The sequence below is a fragment of the Heliconius melpomene genome, chromosome 6 (genome assembly GCF_056956725.1).
Source record: "Heliconius melpomene rosina isolate 202511_hmr_F chromosome 6, ASM5695672v1, whole genome shotgun sequence".
Lineage (NCBI taxonomy): Eukaryota > Metazoa > Arthropoda > Insecta > Lepidoptera > Nymphalidae > Heliconius > Heliconius melpomene.
The window spans coordinates 7,132,808-7,150,214 of NC_140394.1; the positions used below are offsets into that span (position 1 = coordinate 7,132,808).

Consider the following 17,407-nt stretch of genomic DNA (forward strand, 5'->3'; position numbering starts at 1 on the left):
TATAAGTGTAGTTTCATTTCTCTATGCATTAAAAACTTTTGAAACGCGATATGTAGAGGGAAAGTAAACCCTCCCTCACAATTGTACCTTCAATCTGCAATCAACCCCTCCATCCTCTAAACAATTGTACCAGCACTTGTTGTGCCTACATTTGTTTAATGAAAAAAGCCTACAGTTTTCTATTTAATTACAATACATACAGCTAACACTAAGTAGACCTTGAATGAACTTGAATGACTTTCTGTAAGCGTACGGAAATGTAGCTAACATAAAAAATATATTATATTACGAATTTTAATATTAGCGAAATTTTTATATATTTTTTAAGACACAGATTTTGTTGATTGACGTAACTCAACGCGAAGATATTGAAAACATTAAATATTTAATGTCCTCAAGTGGGAAACGAACCGACAACTTGTCGCATCTACAGTCACACGCCTGTGCCTCTGCACCACGACTGGCCTCACATTAGATTTTGTAAAACTTTACTATCTTTAAAAATAAATAAAAAGGGAATAACAATGATAACAAAAAATAAATTATTAAAACAAAGGGTAGTCGAGTCGGATGACATGGTTAAACGGCACTCCAAGGCAAAAATGAGAAAGGTTTGTAGGGCGGGCGCGGGGCGACGAAGCGGATGTAACACGCTAAACATCTGTTCGAGCGTGAAATACTCCCCCTATTTATAGACGACTAGACTGCACGCCGCGGACACTTTTGATACTTGTGAAATGTATTGTTGTATAATGCTACTTGATATTCAAATGTTTTTATTTATGCGCTAAAAGAGTTAAATGTGAATACAATTAGAAAAAATATTTCGTCGAATCTCGTAGCACAGTTATGTAATGTTGAACCATGTACATGTGGTCGTAGTTCATTTCTGACTAGGAAAAATATAGTCTGGAAAAAAAATAAAGAGTTAGTTCTAGCCATCAAAAATAAAATTAAATAATAAAAATAGTTTATATTACTAGTTCCTCCGTTTTAATTATATTTGTAAAAATCTGTGATTTTCTTTTTATTTTCCTTAAAAATATGCCTGCAACTAAGCAGCAAAAGAAATATAGAGACGCTCAATATACTCGTACAACTAGGGATAACATGTGTGTGTTTATATTCAACCTTCGAAATACTTGGGGGCTACAAGAGCTTCTTTTGATTTTATATTGTAGTCAATTTTAAAATGGCCTTTTCCGCATGGACATAAAGAAACTAGCATGTTTGGATATCCTTTTAATTGATTATTAATTGTAGCACTTGTGTTAACATCGTATATTCTTAAATTTATTTAAAATTCACTGTAAATCTATTAAATCAAATTCACTTTTGATTTGACTTCACTATCGCATGTTTGTTCTAACTTCTATTTATACAATTGTGCTTTGTGTTGTTCCAGTTTTGCAGCGGGCAAGTCGGACAAAGAAATTCTGGACAATCTTCTAAAAAATTCCCGCTATGACAAAAGACTGCTTCCACCAGTAGATGGTAAGTAAATAGACGATATGATCACGTAAACCATTAAAACCATCACATACAGTTATAGACCATTAAATCCATCTCAAACAAGACCAAGAGATATGTTCATATTAAAGAACGAAATTGAATTGGCAGGGAACTAATTTGAATATCAGCTTTAAAGCTGTATTAACTTACAGATCCAGATTTTTGTTGTGGTCTAACTTCGCCGAATGACACTATGAATCAAAGTAATATTGGTCTACCCTCGCTCCGGCCTCGGTCACACAATCGCGGTTCGTTGTGTTTATGTTTTTGAAAAGAGAAATCCTTCAAACTGTCTTCCCTATTTATTTTCTATAATTTTATTTAATCTACACTGCAATATCCTTGGCACCCAATTAGTTGTGATAATCATTTGAAACTCGGATTCACCTTGCACCATAAACGAATTGACTGAATATTTGAACTATTTTGGAGAAGACCAAATTCTGGCCAAGGGGAGCCGAGACGTAGATACGAGTGTAAAAAAATGTTTCTTTAAATTATTATGAATGCAATTGTAGTTTGCTTTGTTTCATTTATTTTCACACACGGCACATTTATTGTGATTATTATTTTAAGTATTATTTTTAGTTTATGAGCACATAACATTCTATATAAAAAAAGAAACAAAACTTACGAAATTTACAATTGACTGGAAAACTTCACCTTTTTTATATTTAAAACTAACAAAAGTAGGGATTTAATCAATCATTAAGAATTATTTTTCGCTATGCTAAATAAAAAAATATATCACTTTTGTTATACAATAACCTACCTATATATTTAATGAAATAGAACATAAAAATAAGCTTTTATTTTCTCTTTTCACAAACACAAAACAAATCGTTTTGCAATGATAATTGCTATTCTTTCAATATTGCGCGAAATCAATTTTATTGTTGTGTCGGTTTTGTAATAATAGTTAAGATACAAATAAACTATTTTTTTCGTATACCGAGCACTTTGATGTTTTTTTTTTCTTTATAGTCCAAGCATGCTCTGTGTGACATAAATGTGTGCTTGACTAGGTCATTAAGTAAACTAGTAGATCTATAAGCTATAATTTATAAATAGCCTTCTTATTATTTTGCTGTTCTTCTTAACTGCCAGTATTAATGTACAAAAGAAATTGCAGATAATTAAAACATTTTTATTAATACCAATAGATTATAAAAAGGAAATTATATACAAAAAATATTTAATTAAGTAATAAATTTTAAATTTGTTTTATACAAATGATTATTATTTGTTGTATTACAACCCTTTTTAACTACTTTTTTACAATATCAATGGAAATAAAACGTTCTTATATTAAAATTGCTGTTATTGTAATTGAATTATAAATATAATGAATTGGACAGTCTGTAATGACCACAAATCGTCATTGTTGGTTTACAGGTGTCCTCACCGTAAATGTTAGCGTGCTACTTCTTAGTTTAGCATCTCCAGATGAATCTAGTCTTGTAAGTTGTTATTCTTACTAAATTATTTACTTTATTTATTTATATACCTATTCTGCTATCTGTTACGCTTGTGTTGCTATTATATACTTTTTCTATTATTAAATATTTTTTTTGTTAAAATTTCAGAAATACGAAGTTGAGTTTCTTCTGCAGCAGCAATGGTACGATCCTCGACTTCGATATTCTAATCAGTCGCATTACGAATATCTTAATGCCATTCATCATCACGAGGATATCTGGCTACCCGACACGTACTTCATAATGCATGGAGATTTCAAAGTTAGTTATATTTTTAACTTAATAAATGATTAAAATAGATTATAGAAATATTGTTACACTAGCTGCAATGAGTTTAGTACAAAATGATAATATTATTTTAGAGCTATCATGATAAATGCTTTATGATCCGTATTTTTGTTCAATAAATCATAACATTTTATATTTTAATGACTTGGTTATAGGTACATAGCTGTTACGATAACAATGAATTCAATATTTGTCAGCACAAAAGTGTAAGATTTGTTTTATTTGTAACAAAAAATATTTATAAGTTATATTTTACAATGCTATTGTATAAATAATAACGTTATACATTATACGACCTACTTACATGAAAATTAAGAACTTGAGATCTTAGCCTTTTCAAAAATTCAGACGAGACGTTTTAAATAATATTATCGATTAATTTAACATGCGTAGTACAAATAAGCTTAAGCATTTTTATTTATACTTATTAGTCTATATAATAAATACAAAGAATGACAGCTAAAAAAGTGGCTTATTTAGTATAAGTAGTTAATTCAAATTTAGCGGCTATTACAAAAAAAAACTGTAAATATTTAGCTGTTGATATAGAATTTTAATAGAATATTTAATAATATATCATTATAACATTTCAGGATCCGATAATACCCATGCATTTCGCGTTACGCATATACAGGAATGGCACAATCAACTATTTAATGCGGCGTCATCTCATTCTGTCCTGTCAGGGACGGCTGAACATCTTCCCTTTTGATGACCCATTGTGTTCATTTGCGTTAGAGAGTAGTGAGTAATGTTTTATAGAGTGAATGATATTAAACTATAATATGTTACTTTATATGACAGTCACATATTATTTTTATGAACATTTTAATTATTAAAATTATTACTTTTTTTTATCATTAAACATAGTTGTTCTCAAACAAATCAATTAGATATTTATTTAATCATTTTTTACATAAACAAATTATTTAACGCTATCATCGTTTAATAAAATCCGTAATTTCTAGTATCATATGAGCAATCAGCTATAACCTACGTTTGGAAGAATGACGAAGACACATTGAGGAAGTCACCATCGCTGACAACCCTCAACGCGTATCTCATTCAGAACCAGACAATACCCTGTCCCATCAAAGCAAGCTGGAGAGGTAATGGACCGTTCACTTTATATTTAATCGCTTCCTATGACATTACTGACAAATTAATGCGTATACAGGGTGTCCATGAAAATGGGTAATCTTAATTAATATATATAGGTTTCCAAAATTAATTTAAGCTAATTTATGTGTGTATATATTAATAAAAAAGTAATAAAGAATAAAGGGCATTAAAACCAACTACTCTTATTGTGTATATTTTCTTCTGAATATGATTTGGTTACAGATACTGCGGGAATTCTTCATAATAATTTTAGAAATACATACGCCTTAAATATATGTATAATGTGGTACTTTAAGAGTTTATACAATGCTAATGGTGTTTAATATATTGAAAAGACTATTTTAATAGTCTCTCAGTCTTATTATTGTATATGTAAGTGATATTTTCCAGATAGATACACCTGTCTCTACCGTTTCCGAATGCTACCAACAAAATAATTATATCAATTTTCAAATGATGATTTTATTTTAAACGTTGGTTTTATTTAAATCCCTACATTTGATTTATTTTCGTCAAATTCTTTTAATTTTTCTTACAACACCTAGTTTCGTGACTCCCTGTATATTTATGTAGCTTAGTAATCCCAACTTACATTATTTTGTTAAGAGCACAATCCTATAATTGATAAAACCAAATTCTAATTAACTCTTTTCAGCTTGGTCTTGGTTTACCGAAACATACTTTTAAGTTTTTCGTGCTGTCTAGTTACAAAATTGTACTTAGAATATATTAGTTATATAATATATTATAAATAAAGCTTTTATTATATGTTAGATATATAAACTGAAGACGTATATGGTAGACTTGATTGGGAGTAGCTAGTCGTAGATGTGGCATGTTCATTTTTTATTGGTTTCTAACACACATTTTGCATTAGTTGTACGGTAACAGCTTCCGTTTGTAATTTTAAAATATCATATTAAATAATAAAATTTAAATGTAGAGAGTAAGAATTTATTCACGTCTTTGCAAGCAGCTGATGGTATTTCACTTTACGAGGACGATGAAGAGCTGACATGTAATCTTTGCCAGAGACGCTTTGAGGAGCAAGGTACCTACCTCTTGAGTTGAACTGGATGACTGACCGTCCCGGTGTTGTCGTATTTATACCGTATTCTCCGCTTATGTGTGAGTAATTGCGTTGTTGTGTCATACGAAAGGGAAACGTTTAACGAACATAAGCTCGTAACTCCATCACTCACTATCATCGAACATTTACTTATAATTTGTGTTACTTTTGCACGTAACTGTTTGGATGCACGTGATAGAGGTTAGTCGATTTGCTGATTGAACTGTCGTAACACAACGCTGGAACACTGGTACACAACACGCATTACTCCTGCATATGGGACCGTAGTATAGAAGTAATGAAAGTCGTAATTGTAAATAATTACAAGGCCACTGAATAGAGTTATTTGGAATATGTCCAATGTATCCTAACCGTCTATCTCACTGTGCGACCGATTACAACACGACACCTGCGAGCTAGCGCGTGTTGTATGACGTTCAATCGTTACGAGTAATATTAACTTCACAGGGAACTACAGCTGTCTAAAGGTGGACCTTATTTTTACGAGAGACCGAGCATTCTACTTTACCACAGTATTTATCCCTGGCATAATCCTGGTGACCTCTTCTTTCATCACATTTTGGCTGGAATGGAACGCAGTTCCAGCTCGTTCCATGATAGGTAAAATTGGCTGGCGAATGGAATGTTCTCGGTCTTGCATCTTGCATCTCTCTCTTCGTAGATGTGGCTGCGGCTGTCAATAACACGCTAACATTCTTCTTTGCAGGTTACTGTCGCTTAACGTTGGCAATGTAGATTTCAAGTGTACGCCGACGAATCATCTTTCACAATCGCTTTGTTTATTATGATTTATGTTTAGAATATGCTTGATATTTTAGGTAATTACAGCTGCCTCAAAGTGGATCTCATCTTCACGCGAGATAGATCATTTTACTTCACCACCGTTTTCATTCCGGGGATCATTTTGGTGACATCATCTTTTATTACTTTTTGGTTGGAATGGAATGCAGTGCCTGCTAGAGTTATGATAGGTTAGTTTTTAAATTATTTTATTTATAAATGATTAAACACAGTAGAGCTACGTCGTATTTACTTATAACACTAATTGTTGTGTTAATTCTCGAGGCGTTATTCACAAATAAACATCATAATCATTGCGTAAGTGGATATGTAGAAAATTCTTTCGATTTCTTATATTTTGAAAGAAATTAAACTACTATGCACAATGCACGTTCAATTTCTAACTTTAGTAGTTCAGTAGTACAAGTAGTATTTGAAAATTATTTTATTTAATTTTGGCAATTTAGTATTGCACTCAAGGCATTATAATAGCACCTAACTAATATAGAAGTTCGATAGTTTTAAATTTTTCTAATAAAATATGAACATCCGGCATAAACAAGTATCGTATACTTAAACGTATACAAATTATACTTAATAGCAGCTTTGCTTGGCCGCTCAAGTCACAAAAGCTTTGAAACTAAAAATGCATCATTCATTTCTCATTCTTAAACAATAATAAATAAAAAACGCAACTCCGCTGGCATGTTCATATATAAATCAATGCCCGAATATAATATGGTCTTCTCGAACAGGTGTAACGACTATGTTGAACTTCTTCACAACGTCCAACGGATTCCGTTCCACTTTGCCCGTCGTTTCAAACTTAACGGCTATGAACGTATGGGACGGGGTGTGCATGTGTTTCATATACGCCTCGCTGCTGGAGTTCGTATGCGTCAACTACGTGGGTAGAAAGCGCCCTCTACACAACGTAGTGTACCGACCAGGGGAAAACCCGGTAACGCAGGTGAGTTACGCACCCGGTAACACAGGGATACATGTTTGATAATGTGTGGACGTGGATTATAGCAATGCTTCCCTGTGATTGCACCTAACAGCGAAATTAAATGTTAATTATTAATTCGTCTAGAATTAATTAATTGATACACATTTATTAAAATGTTATATTTCTGTGATTTGTGTAATTTTGTTGCTTAAAATTCAAAAAAAGCAGATTTTGTTGTTGTAGAAATTAAATTTAGAATTTAGTTTCTATTTAAGTCTCTATTTAGTTTCTGTTAATTTTTGACGCCTAATATGGTGACCGTTACAGATAGAGTACCTACGTTAGTAAATAAACCATGACATCAATGAATTTAATTTTTAAACATACCTATTTTATTTTATTTATCTGTAAATAAGATGCAAATTATAAATATAATTTGCCTAATATAAAAAGAGGAGCGTTATTCATGTTAATTTTTAAATTTTAAATTATTATTGGGTGATGTATCTATATGAGTATCTAAAATATCCCTTATTCTATCTCTCAGATTTTATTTGGTTTGAATATTACATACGTTTTAAAAAAATGTTCCCTTTATTTTATAAAAGTCTACCTATTACACGAAAAAAATAATACTATTCTACCTTCCATTATTAATAATTGTAATTAATATTTTACTTATTGTACGTCACATTTTTGAAATATTAAATTTATTTGTTTAAATAAATAAATTTTCTATTATTTTCTATTCTTACTCTTTGCAATGTTTTCTTTCATTACCACTTTACTATACAAGCATGTTTCAATAACCATCTTTTTATGTTTTAATTTTCATTAAGCATGATTTACGATTCCTATTTGCATGTTATCCTTTATTATTCAAAAAACTACGTAGAATTTTCTTTATCATTTCTACACCAAAATATAAGGACTATTTTGTGTGGCCATAATTGATCCTGTCATATTATTTTCTCGTTTTCATGGAGCATCAGATTATAAAGAAAACATTGCAAAGATTTAGTAGATATTTCAAATTAATATAATGATAATAATAATTTAAGTATTTGTAAAAAAATTGATAAATTAGCGTGTAAAGTGTGGCCACACCAATCTAGTCTATGTTCACCGATGCACTCCAGTAGACCATCTGTCACAAGTGAACGATATCTCTGTATAATGTGTTCACAGCGACTGCCCGCAGTTCTCAGCAGAATTGGCATTATACTGGCCAGCCCTTTGGTAAGAACATTCGCCGTTATCACTGGCACATTCCTGAAACGAAACTGTTATATTTCTTATAACGATCCTTAATTAGAGATAGCTGATTAAAAAAAATACTAAGAAATATAACAGTGTAGGACACCATTGCAATCACAGCACAGAATCATCTAAAACGCATGCGTAGACAGCAGATTTTAAATTCACAAATAATTAATAAGCATAGGTAAGCTAAGTAGAATTATATATTATAGAGCATACACTGTTTTATATAGGTGTAGCATTTAAAACGTATTTAGCTAATTCGTATGTACTTTATAATTTGTATTAATTGAGTAAAAGAAGGGAAATACGCCTAAGGAACGCATTACAAAATACTGTGGCGCCCAATAGATGGGAGCGTAACGTAAATGTACGCAAATTTGCAGCCGACGCTTTGTTAGTAGACATCAGTAAATCAGTAACATTGTGCAGCTTATGCGATCACGAATACAAACCACATCTGATGCTTCGGCTAAAGTAAATAATAATATTCATCCGCGTAGGAGGCGATGGCATTCCTCAATTGGGCAAAGTCAGAAACGCCCCAGCCGGAGTCTAGCGGTGCTGTAAGTGATGTCACAACGTCCAAATACATTTCGTCAAACACCATACCATCTCAGATATGATATCACGAAATCTAACGCATACTTTTTTTTTAATGCCACTTCGGATCGCTACAGCCTGTAAGTAGCCATTAGTTTTGTAGAGTTTGTACCAAAGCATTAACAAATCCTTCATAATGTCATTCCAAATCATAAAATACTTTCATACATATAAGTACCTTAGTGTTTCCGTAGCTAGCAAGCAATAGTGATGGATTCGATTATTATTAGGTACATAATGATATTTGCAATCGAAAATAAAGTAACTGTTAAAGAAAGAAAAATATAACAACTAACTACAGCTGAATCATAAAATCCAACACTGTTAGTAGAGGAATAGATTTAGTGATTTTTCTTATAACAATAATTTTCCTATTGTAGCCAATATTTTGCGAATGATTTATATAAACAATTGGCTGCAGGGTGATAAAAAGCGGGAGTCGACAGGGGCTGCCGATTTGGTGACGTGTACGACGTGCGCGGGAGCGCCGGGCGCGTGTACCCACACCACTAATAATGGTGGTGTTTCAGAGGTAACATACACACGTTTTACCTACACAATAAATATTTAATGTTACTTATTTACACCTACCTTACACTAAAACTCGTAAATATTCTTTACAATAAAAGCTGTTTTACAGCAAAATGCAGGAATTTATTAAGTTATTTTTATTTTTATGTTATTTCACCTGAACAACAACTAATTTTGGTATAGAATGGTGTTTTCACATTTATCTACACAATTTATTTTCTTCATTGCTTTTTGTTATTAGTGTCAAAACGTAGTATGTATTTTTGGTTCGCCATCATCATTCATTTGCAAAATTATTTTCAGCCATGTTTCGTCCAGGTCCGTAAAAAGGAGCCGCCGCATCCGATCCGAGTCGCGAAGACAATCGACGTGATCGCCCGAATCACATTCCCCACTGCCTACGCTGTGTTTCTTATCTTCTTCTTCATACACTACAAGGCCTTTTCTTAATCATCAATCAGCGCGCTTCAAGCTTCGCGTTTGGGTACTATATTTCTATTATCACTGAAAAAGTCCTCGCGTAGCTTCAAATATTTTTCGTAATATATCACCTTTTTCTATATATTTTTTTTGACTAGGTATGTAAACTTTAAAGAGTCAGACTCCTTTAGGATTTCCTATAAGAAATGGACAATGATGCCGCTTCGTATTTCTACATCATATATGTATATCAAAGCTTTATTAGATAAATCCACTGTGAACAAATATTATTGATTAATTCAATACAACTTAGGAATTGTGATTTAACTTTCCTTTTATAAATAAGTGAAAAATAGTTATAAGTATATGTATTGAAAACTAAACTTTTGTTTGTTATTGTTAAACAGCTTATTATTAAAGCGTTATAGTTACTATACACTGTTTGGAGACTAAATTAAAATTAACTTAAATATGAAATTGAAAAAAATGTATTAAAATTAATTAATAATAATTTTAATTATCTTTATTAACTGAAAAGCATCAGATATCCTCCGTATTAGAGATCAGGTATGTCTATTAAAAATTCAACGTATAGCAGTCTACAGTAATTATAATTTTGACTTCAAATAGATTCTAAAAGCATTCTAAGACCTAGTATGTTTTGATTGGGACAGATTTTTAAACTTATCAAAGTGGGAACAATTCACATACCTAGTTAATTTTAGAGTTTTGGTTTGTCTTGAAAAAAATATCTATGGCGTTACTTAAGTTAGCTTATTTACGTTAGCGTCGTGTCAGTTAAACGAATCTATTTCAATCTTTCTACAGTCCAATAATGATTATTTAAAAAAAATATTAAGTATAATATATTTATATATTCATTGTTTTAAACCACATCCACATTTGTTGTGATACTACCATTATTTAGTCTTTTACAAGTACAATACATGTCACGCTAGTATTTATTGCTGTGTATTTGTTGATTTGAGATTGATTAAATTTAACCAAAGTTAGTTGTAGATAATAAAGCTCAAATAAGTAGTTATTTTTATAGATTTAGTCATTACCCTAAAAATCACAGCGATTTCGTGTTTTAGATACCTAAATATAAAAATATTTGGTATAATACCATGAACATGCCTTCTATTGTTCGATTCATATATTCATTTTTTGCCTGATTAGAATAAAAATAGGTATATTGTAAATACAAAAGAATTATCAATACGTAATTTAAGCTTAACATAACACGATAGTGAGTGGGTAACGTTCAATTATGTTATGCACTGATGTTCACTTTAATAATAAATTATCATATAATTCACATGTGATTGTGATGCTGTGACTTGTGAAGCGCCATAAGCTCAAAAGGCTTAATTATAGAAAAAAAAATAGATATAAGTGTGCCTTGGAAAATTACATTTTTATAATTACCGCCATTTGCGTTTTTGATATGACCAAAGAGGTGTGACCAATTTGTTTTGATCGTCATTTAATTATGTTACATTAAAAATATAAATAACGTTAAAGTCCTTGAAATTACAATTTATAACTTCAGAACATAATATGTTACTTAAAAGTAGATAAATTTTGAATTGTGAAGCATTCGCTATGTTCAAATAAGCTTAATTAAATACTTATTAGTACATAATTTGCATACTTTTGAATTATATTCATTAGTTTTAATAAGTATTTATAATTTTTAAGTTATAGTTACGCTCATAAGCTGAACATTTCTAAATAAAAGAAAAGCTTAGGGTCCGAGGCTCCCCCAGAAATTATTTTTCGAACATCTTTTTTTTGATTAGGTAAGTAGCATTCGTACTAATTAAGAAACATTGAGTGTAACCCGTCAATCAACTACAGATAATAAACTCAATTAGATCAAGTATATAGTTGATTAAGGTGTATCCATACACCCCACGTCCATTTTACAGATACGAACAACTAAAACTGAAAACAGTGCTAACTTTCTTATATTCTTCTTAGTGTTAATTTTGACCTATGTTTTAGAAAATACTGTATAAAATTAACATTAAATCCAATTTCTAAAATTAATTTTACCAGTAATTAGCCATCAAACCAAATTATGTAATACGCGATCGCTATATAATCTGATATATTTCATTTTAAAAAAAACTCTGGGGAGCTTAAGATCTTGGGCCAGAACATAAATTGCCTAATATTGTAGCTATGTTAATCCATCAAAAGTGAAAATAATATTCTACAGTTGTTAATTTTATTTTGAGACACAATTAAATATTATGTTTTATAACAATTTTTTCTACAGATTACTTACACACTTATTACTTTTAAAAACTTGAAAATCAACATAGATATTATAATATGTAGCTATATTTTTTCTATTTTCACGTGGTCCTTTCATATAAATGAATGGCATATGTCTTACGGCTTTACAGCTTAGTAACTCTTAAGGCATTCGATGAACAGAACTATTTAATGATTATGTTGTTATAGTAGTTGGATGCGATGTAGATATACGAGAAACGCGGCAAATATTACAATATAACGAGTAAAAAGTCTAAGTCTAAAATTAAAGTAGTAGTTTAATATAAAAACGAAGCTGTGTGCGCAAGTTACGCTCGAAGTTCAGTTGTCGACTTCGGAAGTTTTTTAAAAAAAAAAACATTATTTTAGATCAAAGAACAAAAAAATTCAAATCTAGCAATTTATATATTACGTATTAAGTTTTGGAAAATTGTTTGACGTGGAAAATAAACAATCTTTTAAATAGAAAGCTTTCATGCTTCATATTATATTGATAAAAGCGTGGTATCCTAAATTTGTCCATTTTATATAGTTTTTCATAGATCCTAAGCTTATTATTCCATTAGAACGTTATGTTCAACCACATTAGTGTCAACGATTTTATGCCTTTTGCTTGTTAAAAAGCGGACCAACGAGTCAAGTTTTGGTAATATACACCTTATCTAAATATAGTATGTATAGTTAAATCGTATATTATTATCATAAGAACCCGTTTTGGCTGTGCTTGAATATTGTAAATTAAAGTGTATAGTATTATGAAGTTAATTTTTATATGTTTATCGTCTAAACTTGTCTATTTGTTTGTTTATCTATTTAATATATTATAGGGCACGGCTATTTAATATGATTCGATGAGGGATAGCTATTTAAAAGTCGCCGTATGTAATAAAAGTAACGAATGAATACAATTAAAGCCAATATTTTAATTTTAACCCAGTATAAAGTGAGCGCATTTCAAAATTATATATATAGTTATAAAATTTTCCTAATACAAGTAAGACATGAAAAATGTGTAAATGCTTATATAAAATTTATTTAAGGTAGAACTAATAAATCTTTTAATATCTTCGTTTTCCCTCTAATTTTCTTCATGGTAAAAAAGGCAGATAATAGAGAAAAAAACGAATGAGATTTTGGAAAATATTATAATGCACAATGATATAAAATGAAATTCATAGAAAATGGAGGCATTTATATATTTTTTAGTTAGATTATATACCTATATATCAATACTAGACTAGCTTGTTTTTTGGAACTGCTAACAATTAACAAGTTTAGTTTTAATATATAAGCGTTAAGAATATTTCAATGGCGCGATTCACTTTTACGCCAGAAATTTATGTAGGTTACTTTTTGATTTACTTGTTACCTAAATATTATTTGAGCTCAGGATTTTGATTCGACGTAATAAAACTGTAGGTAGACTTGATCGGATGAACACTCGAAGAAGCAATTAAGTAAATTATTGATAATTATTTTTGCTCCATTTTAACATTTATACATATGCATATTCTTTACGTCTTGTTCGTTTTTCCAGTGCCATACAAAATAAAAAACCTTAATTACCCCTGAACTATTTATAATAGTAAAGATGTATAATGTATGTTGTCATATACATTATACAATATAAATATATTTATTTCAGTTTGGCTTACACATGCGAAATCGTGTCTTACTTGAGAGAAAAAGAATAAAATTCTTTCAATCTCTACGCCGTCCCGTAATTGATGTTCATTAAACTTTTGAATATTTACAGTCTGTGTACTTATATATGTGTTATTTTTGACTCCTTTAATAGCTTATACTTAAATCAAATAGTTAAAAATATTTAAAAGCCATCTGGCTTTTAAATATTACAACTTGAAATCAGAATCAATGCAAAAAAATATAATATAAATCGCCATTAAAAAAATTATTTCTATTATATCCTCAAAATGATCTATACTATTACAGATTAATATATAATCTATACAAATCCTTACCTTCTTAAATTGTACCATTCCCCAATTTTATAAAAATTTTCAAAGTGATATATTTTAATTCGCAATTTCTATCTACTGTTAAATAATATAAGATAAAATAACATATCATTCGCTTTATAAGAAACAAAAATATAAATTTACGCTATATTCTGTTAAAACTATGTAAGATTATATTCAGGCGTTATCTCAAATATATATATTGTTAAATTTTCCAACTTTTAACATTGTTTATGCTTGATATTAACATTATTAAATATTTAATGAATATATTGTTAAAATAATGAAAATTATATTATAATTTAAACAATGATCACCCACTTACCATTAAATAACAATATTAAAGTGTAGTAGGTAAATATATAGTTTTGACATTCATTTTTTTTTAAATATAAAACATGATGTGCAAGTAGAATTGATATAGATAACTTAATAAAAAGTATATATATATATATATATATATATATATATATATATATATATATATATTGTAAAGACAGTGTAATAGTTCTAAATAATATTTAAGTATTGATTTTTTTTATTTATATACGGGTGGAATTGTCAGCACCAATTTAAATGAAACCACAGTTTTAATTACTCTATAAAAACCTAATATAATTCAGAAAATAAATAATTCCCAAAAATGTAAGTTATTTTTTGAAACAAAATAAACAATAAAATTATCGTTTTAAAATAAAACGCCATTTGTAAACGCACACATTTACCTGTCAAAGCGGCAACGTCGCACACGTATGTGTGTGTCACACGAAATACAGGTATGGATAAAAATCGTGAAATGAGAAAAAAATCCGACGTCCAAACTGTTGAGGTACCTTGATTCATTTCTTTGAAATATTTTACCCTATATGCAGTTTCAGTAAAAGAAGCGCTGCCTCTTCCACACTGTGTATTATGTGCACATTGTATATTAATTTCCGTGTACAAAAATATTAATTATTTTATAAGAGCTTTAAAGGAACTCAATGCATCTGGTCTACTGCGTGATGGGCACCTAAATCATATTCTGGAATATTTAAAAAAATATAATAAACTACTGTTACTGCCCAATTTTGTAAAATGATTGAAATCATGAAGTTGCTCCTATAGCTTTTTCTTGTTATATATTCAATATTTAATATTATTAATAAGTCGGTATATATATACAATATTAGGCAGAAAAAATATCATCCTCGCCACAAAAATATATTTTTTAATGCAGATCTATTGTACAAATTAAACAAATACATAAACGAATCATTATTATAAACATACAGACAGTGTTTGAAAACAGGTGGGTAAACTAACTGAATAGAACACAAGGAAGGAAGGCTTAAGTCATATTACAATTCAAAAACACCTAATTCTCATTAGCTAAGTTCACTTTGTAGGTTTAATTGAAGATAGTTGTAATGTAGAGATGCGCAGAAAGCATTGCCTAGCCCTAGTCATAATAATTAAAGATAATCACCATTCTGAAGTAAAGGTGCATTTTCATATACAAATTTAGAGGTGATGCTTTGCCCAAATATATAATATAAACGTTTAAATCGCTTTATTTAAGAGTTAAGTAGGTATGTTACCATACATTTTCAATCTACTTCAAATAGATATAAGTGAATGCTGTAATTTGGAAACAATAATTCAAGTAGTCACTAAATCTAGCGAATGGCTCCCGATATGTTGCTACCTTAAGTTGGAAAAGTTGTTGAAATATAAGTACTTGTCAAAGTGCATAAGGCACTTGATAAAATAAATAGGCATTTTCAATTATTACAATACATTACTGATGAAATATTATACAAGAATGAAAAAGTTTTAGAAAAGAAGCAAAACCACAAGTAAATAGTGGCGGCGAGCTATGTTATCAATAAATAACACAAAGTTCTTTTTATTAAAAGTCTCTTTTAGTGTTCAATAGATTGGTGCACTAATTATAGTCGCATTTAGCAAAGCTAAAACAACAAAATAATTTAATTTTCACTAGCTACGCCTAATACTGTACTCTATAAAAAGTGTTCAAAATCAACAACTTTTCTAATTTCCTATTAGATTGAAATGCCTGAAAGACCAGAGTAGTCTACTTAATTGGTTATGCTGCTTTAATGTATAAGTAGGCAAATCAACATTGTCAAGCATTTTTGTGAAATTTTAATAAAATTCCGTCCACTAAATCCAAGCTGGTTCCCGTTGAGTTCTGTGAGTGAATTCTTACTATGTACGGTGTACTTCAACCGTCTCTACAATTCTCATTTCCCTTAAGATTCCACATGAACAACGTAATTTTTTCGTTACCGCTATTGAGTTAAATTAATTTTTAACTTAACAAAAATAAATGTTACTCTGAACTTTTAGGCAATAAATAAATATTAAAGTGTATGCGAGCGTTAGATTTTAATTTTAAAAATGTATAATTGAAATACTTTCTAAATTTTCTGTTAATGACGTGAATATTATGTAAGTAAATAGGTTAGTAAATTAGGATTAAGTTGCACGAAAAGACATTAGTGAGATAAATACGACCGATGCGTGGCCCTTTATAGGCCAACCCATATACCCAATGGGTAAAGAGCGAAATACCTAACTTCATCTACTGTGAGTATATTTTCTTTAAAAGTGTAGCTTAAATATTTCCAGCATGCCATAATGATTCTTCAAATATTTCAAATATTTTTTATAGTATATGCAGATTTGTTCATTAAATTAAATATACATAATAATAAATGTGTGCACACATATTTTTTTATAAGCAAAATTGTTTTGTTTTGGTAGTAAAAAGTGCTTATTGTATTGTAATTATATTTAAAATCATATGTAAAGGCTGTAACATTTTAAAAATCTAAAAATATGTTATAATATACCTAATAGTTCACTTTGCATTATGTGATACATCAAGATTAGTATTTTTTTAAGCATTATAATATTGTATTGATCGGTAACTACCTACTTACAATAATATGTATCTAATATTAAACAAAATTTGCAATTCACGCATCGCCTTGTGTAAATAAATGATGACTGGATGTCAAATTGTACGTTGCATTGTAAATAATTTTAATATAGTATTTATGATTACAATTTTCAAAGTAATTAAAACACAATTTCAAACTTA

General features: G+C 29.6%; 1 protein-coding gene across 11 annotated transcripts in view; it reads left to right on the forward strand.

The window, feature by feature from the left end:
- LOC146538268 (glutamate-gated chloride channel-like) overlaps nt 1-17,403 on the forward strand; it is a 51,991-nt gene extending 34,588 nt beyond the window's left edge. Inside the window, exons 4-17 of one of the 11 annotated variants that reach the window (XM_085186495.1) lie at nt 1,406-1,494; nt 1,665-1,760; nt 2,908-2,972; nt 3,099-3,251; nt 3,872-4,022; nt 4,247-4,387; nt 5,377-5,451; nt 5,938-6,090; nt 6,309-6,461; nt 7,026-7,240; nt 8,408-8,458; nt 8,983-9,045; nt 9,504-9,614; nt 9,917-17,403. In XM_085186495.1, the coding sequence (XP_085042621.1) occupies nt 1,406-1,494; nt 1,665-1,760; nt 2,908-2,972; nt 3,099-3,251; nt 3,872-4,022; nt 4,247-4,387; nt 5,377-5,451; nt 5,938-6,090; nt 6,309-6,461; nt 7,026-7,240; nt 8,408-8,458; nt 8,983-9,045; nt 9,504-9,614; nt 9,917-10,063 (1,663 nt within the window). In that variant the 3' untranslated portion in view covers nt 10,064-17,403. The remainder of the gene's footprint in view (nt 1-1,405; nt 1,495-1,664; nt 1,761-2,907; nt 2,973-3,098; nt 3,252-3,871; nt 4,023-4,246; nt 4,388-5,376; nt 5,452-5,937; nt 6,091-6,308; nt 6,462-7,025; nt 7,241-8,407; nt 8,459-8,982; nt 9,046-9,503; nt 9,615-9,916) is intronic. The other 10 variants (XM_085186487.1, XM_085186486.1, XM_085186485.1 and 7 more) reach the window with 10 other exon arrangements.
- The last annotated feature ends 4 nt before the right edge of the window (nt 17,404-17,407 follow it).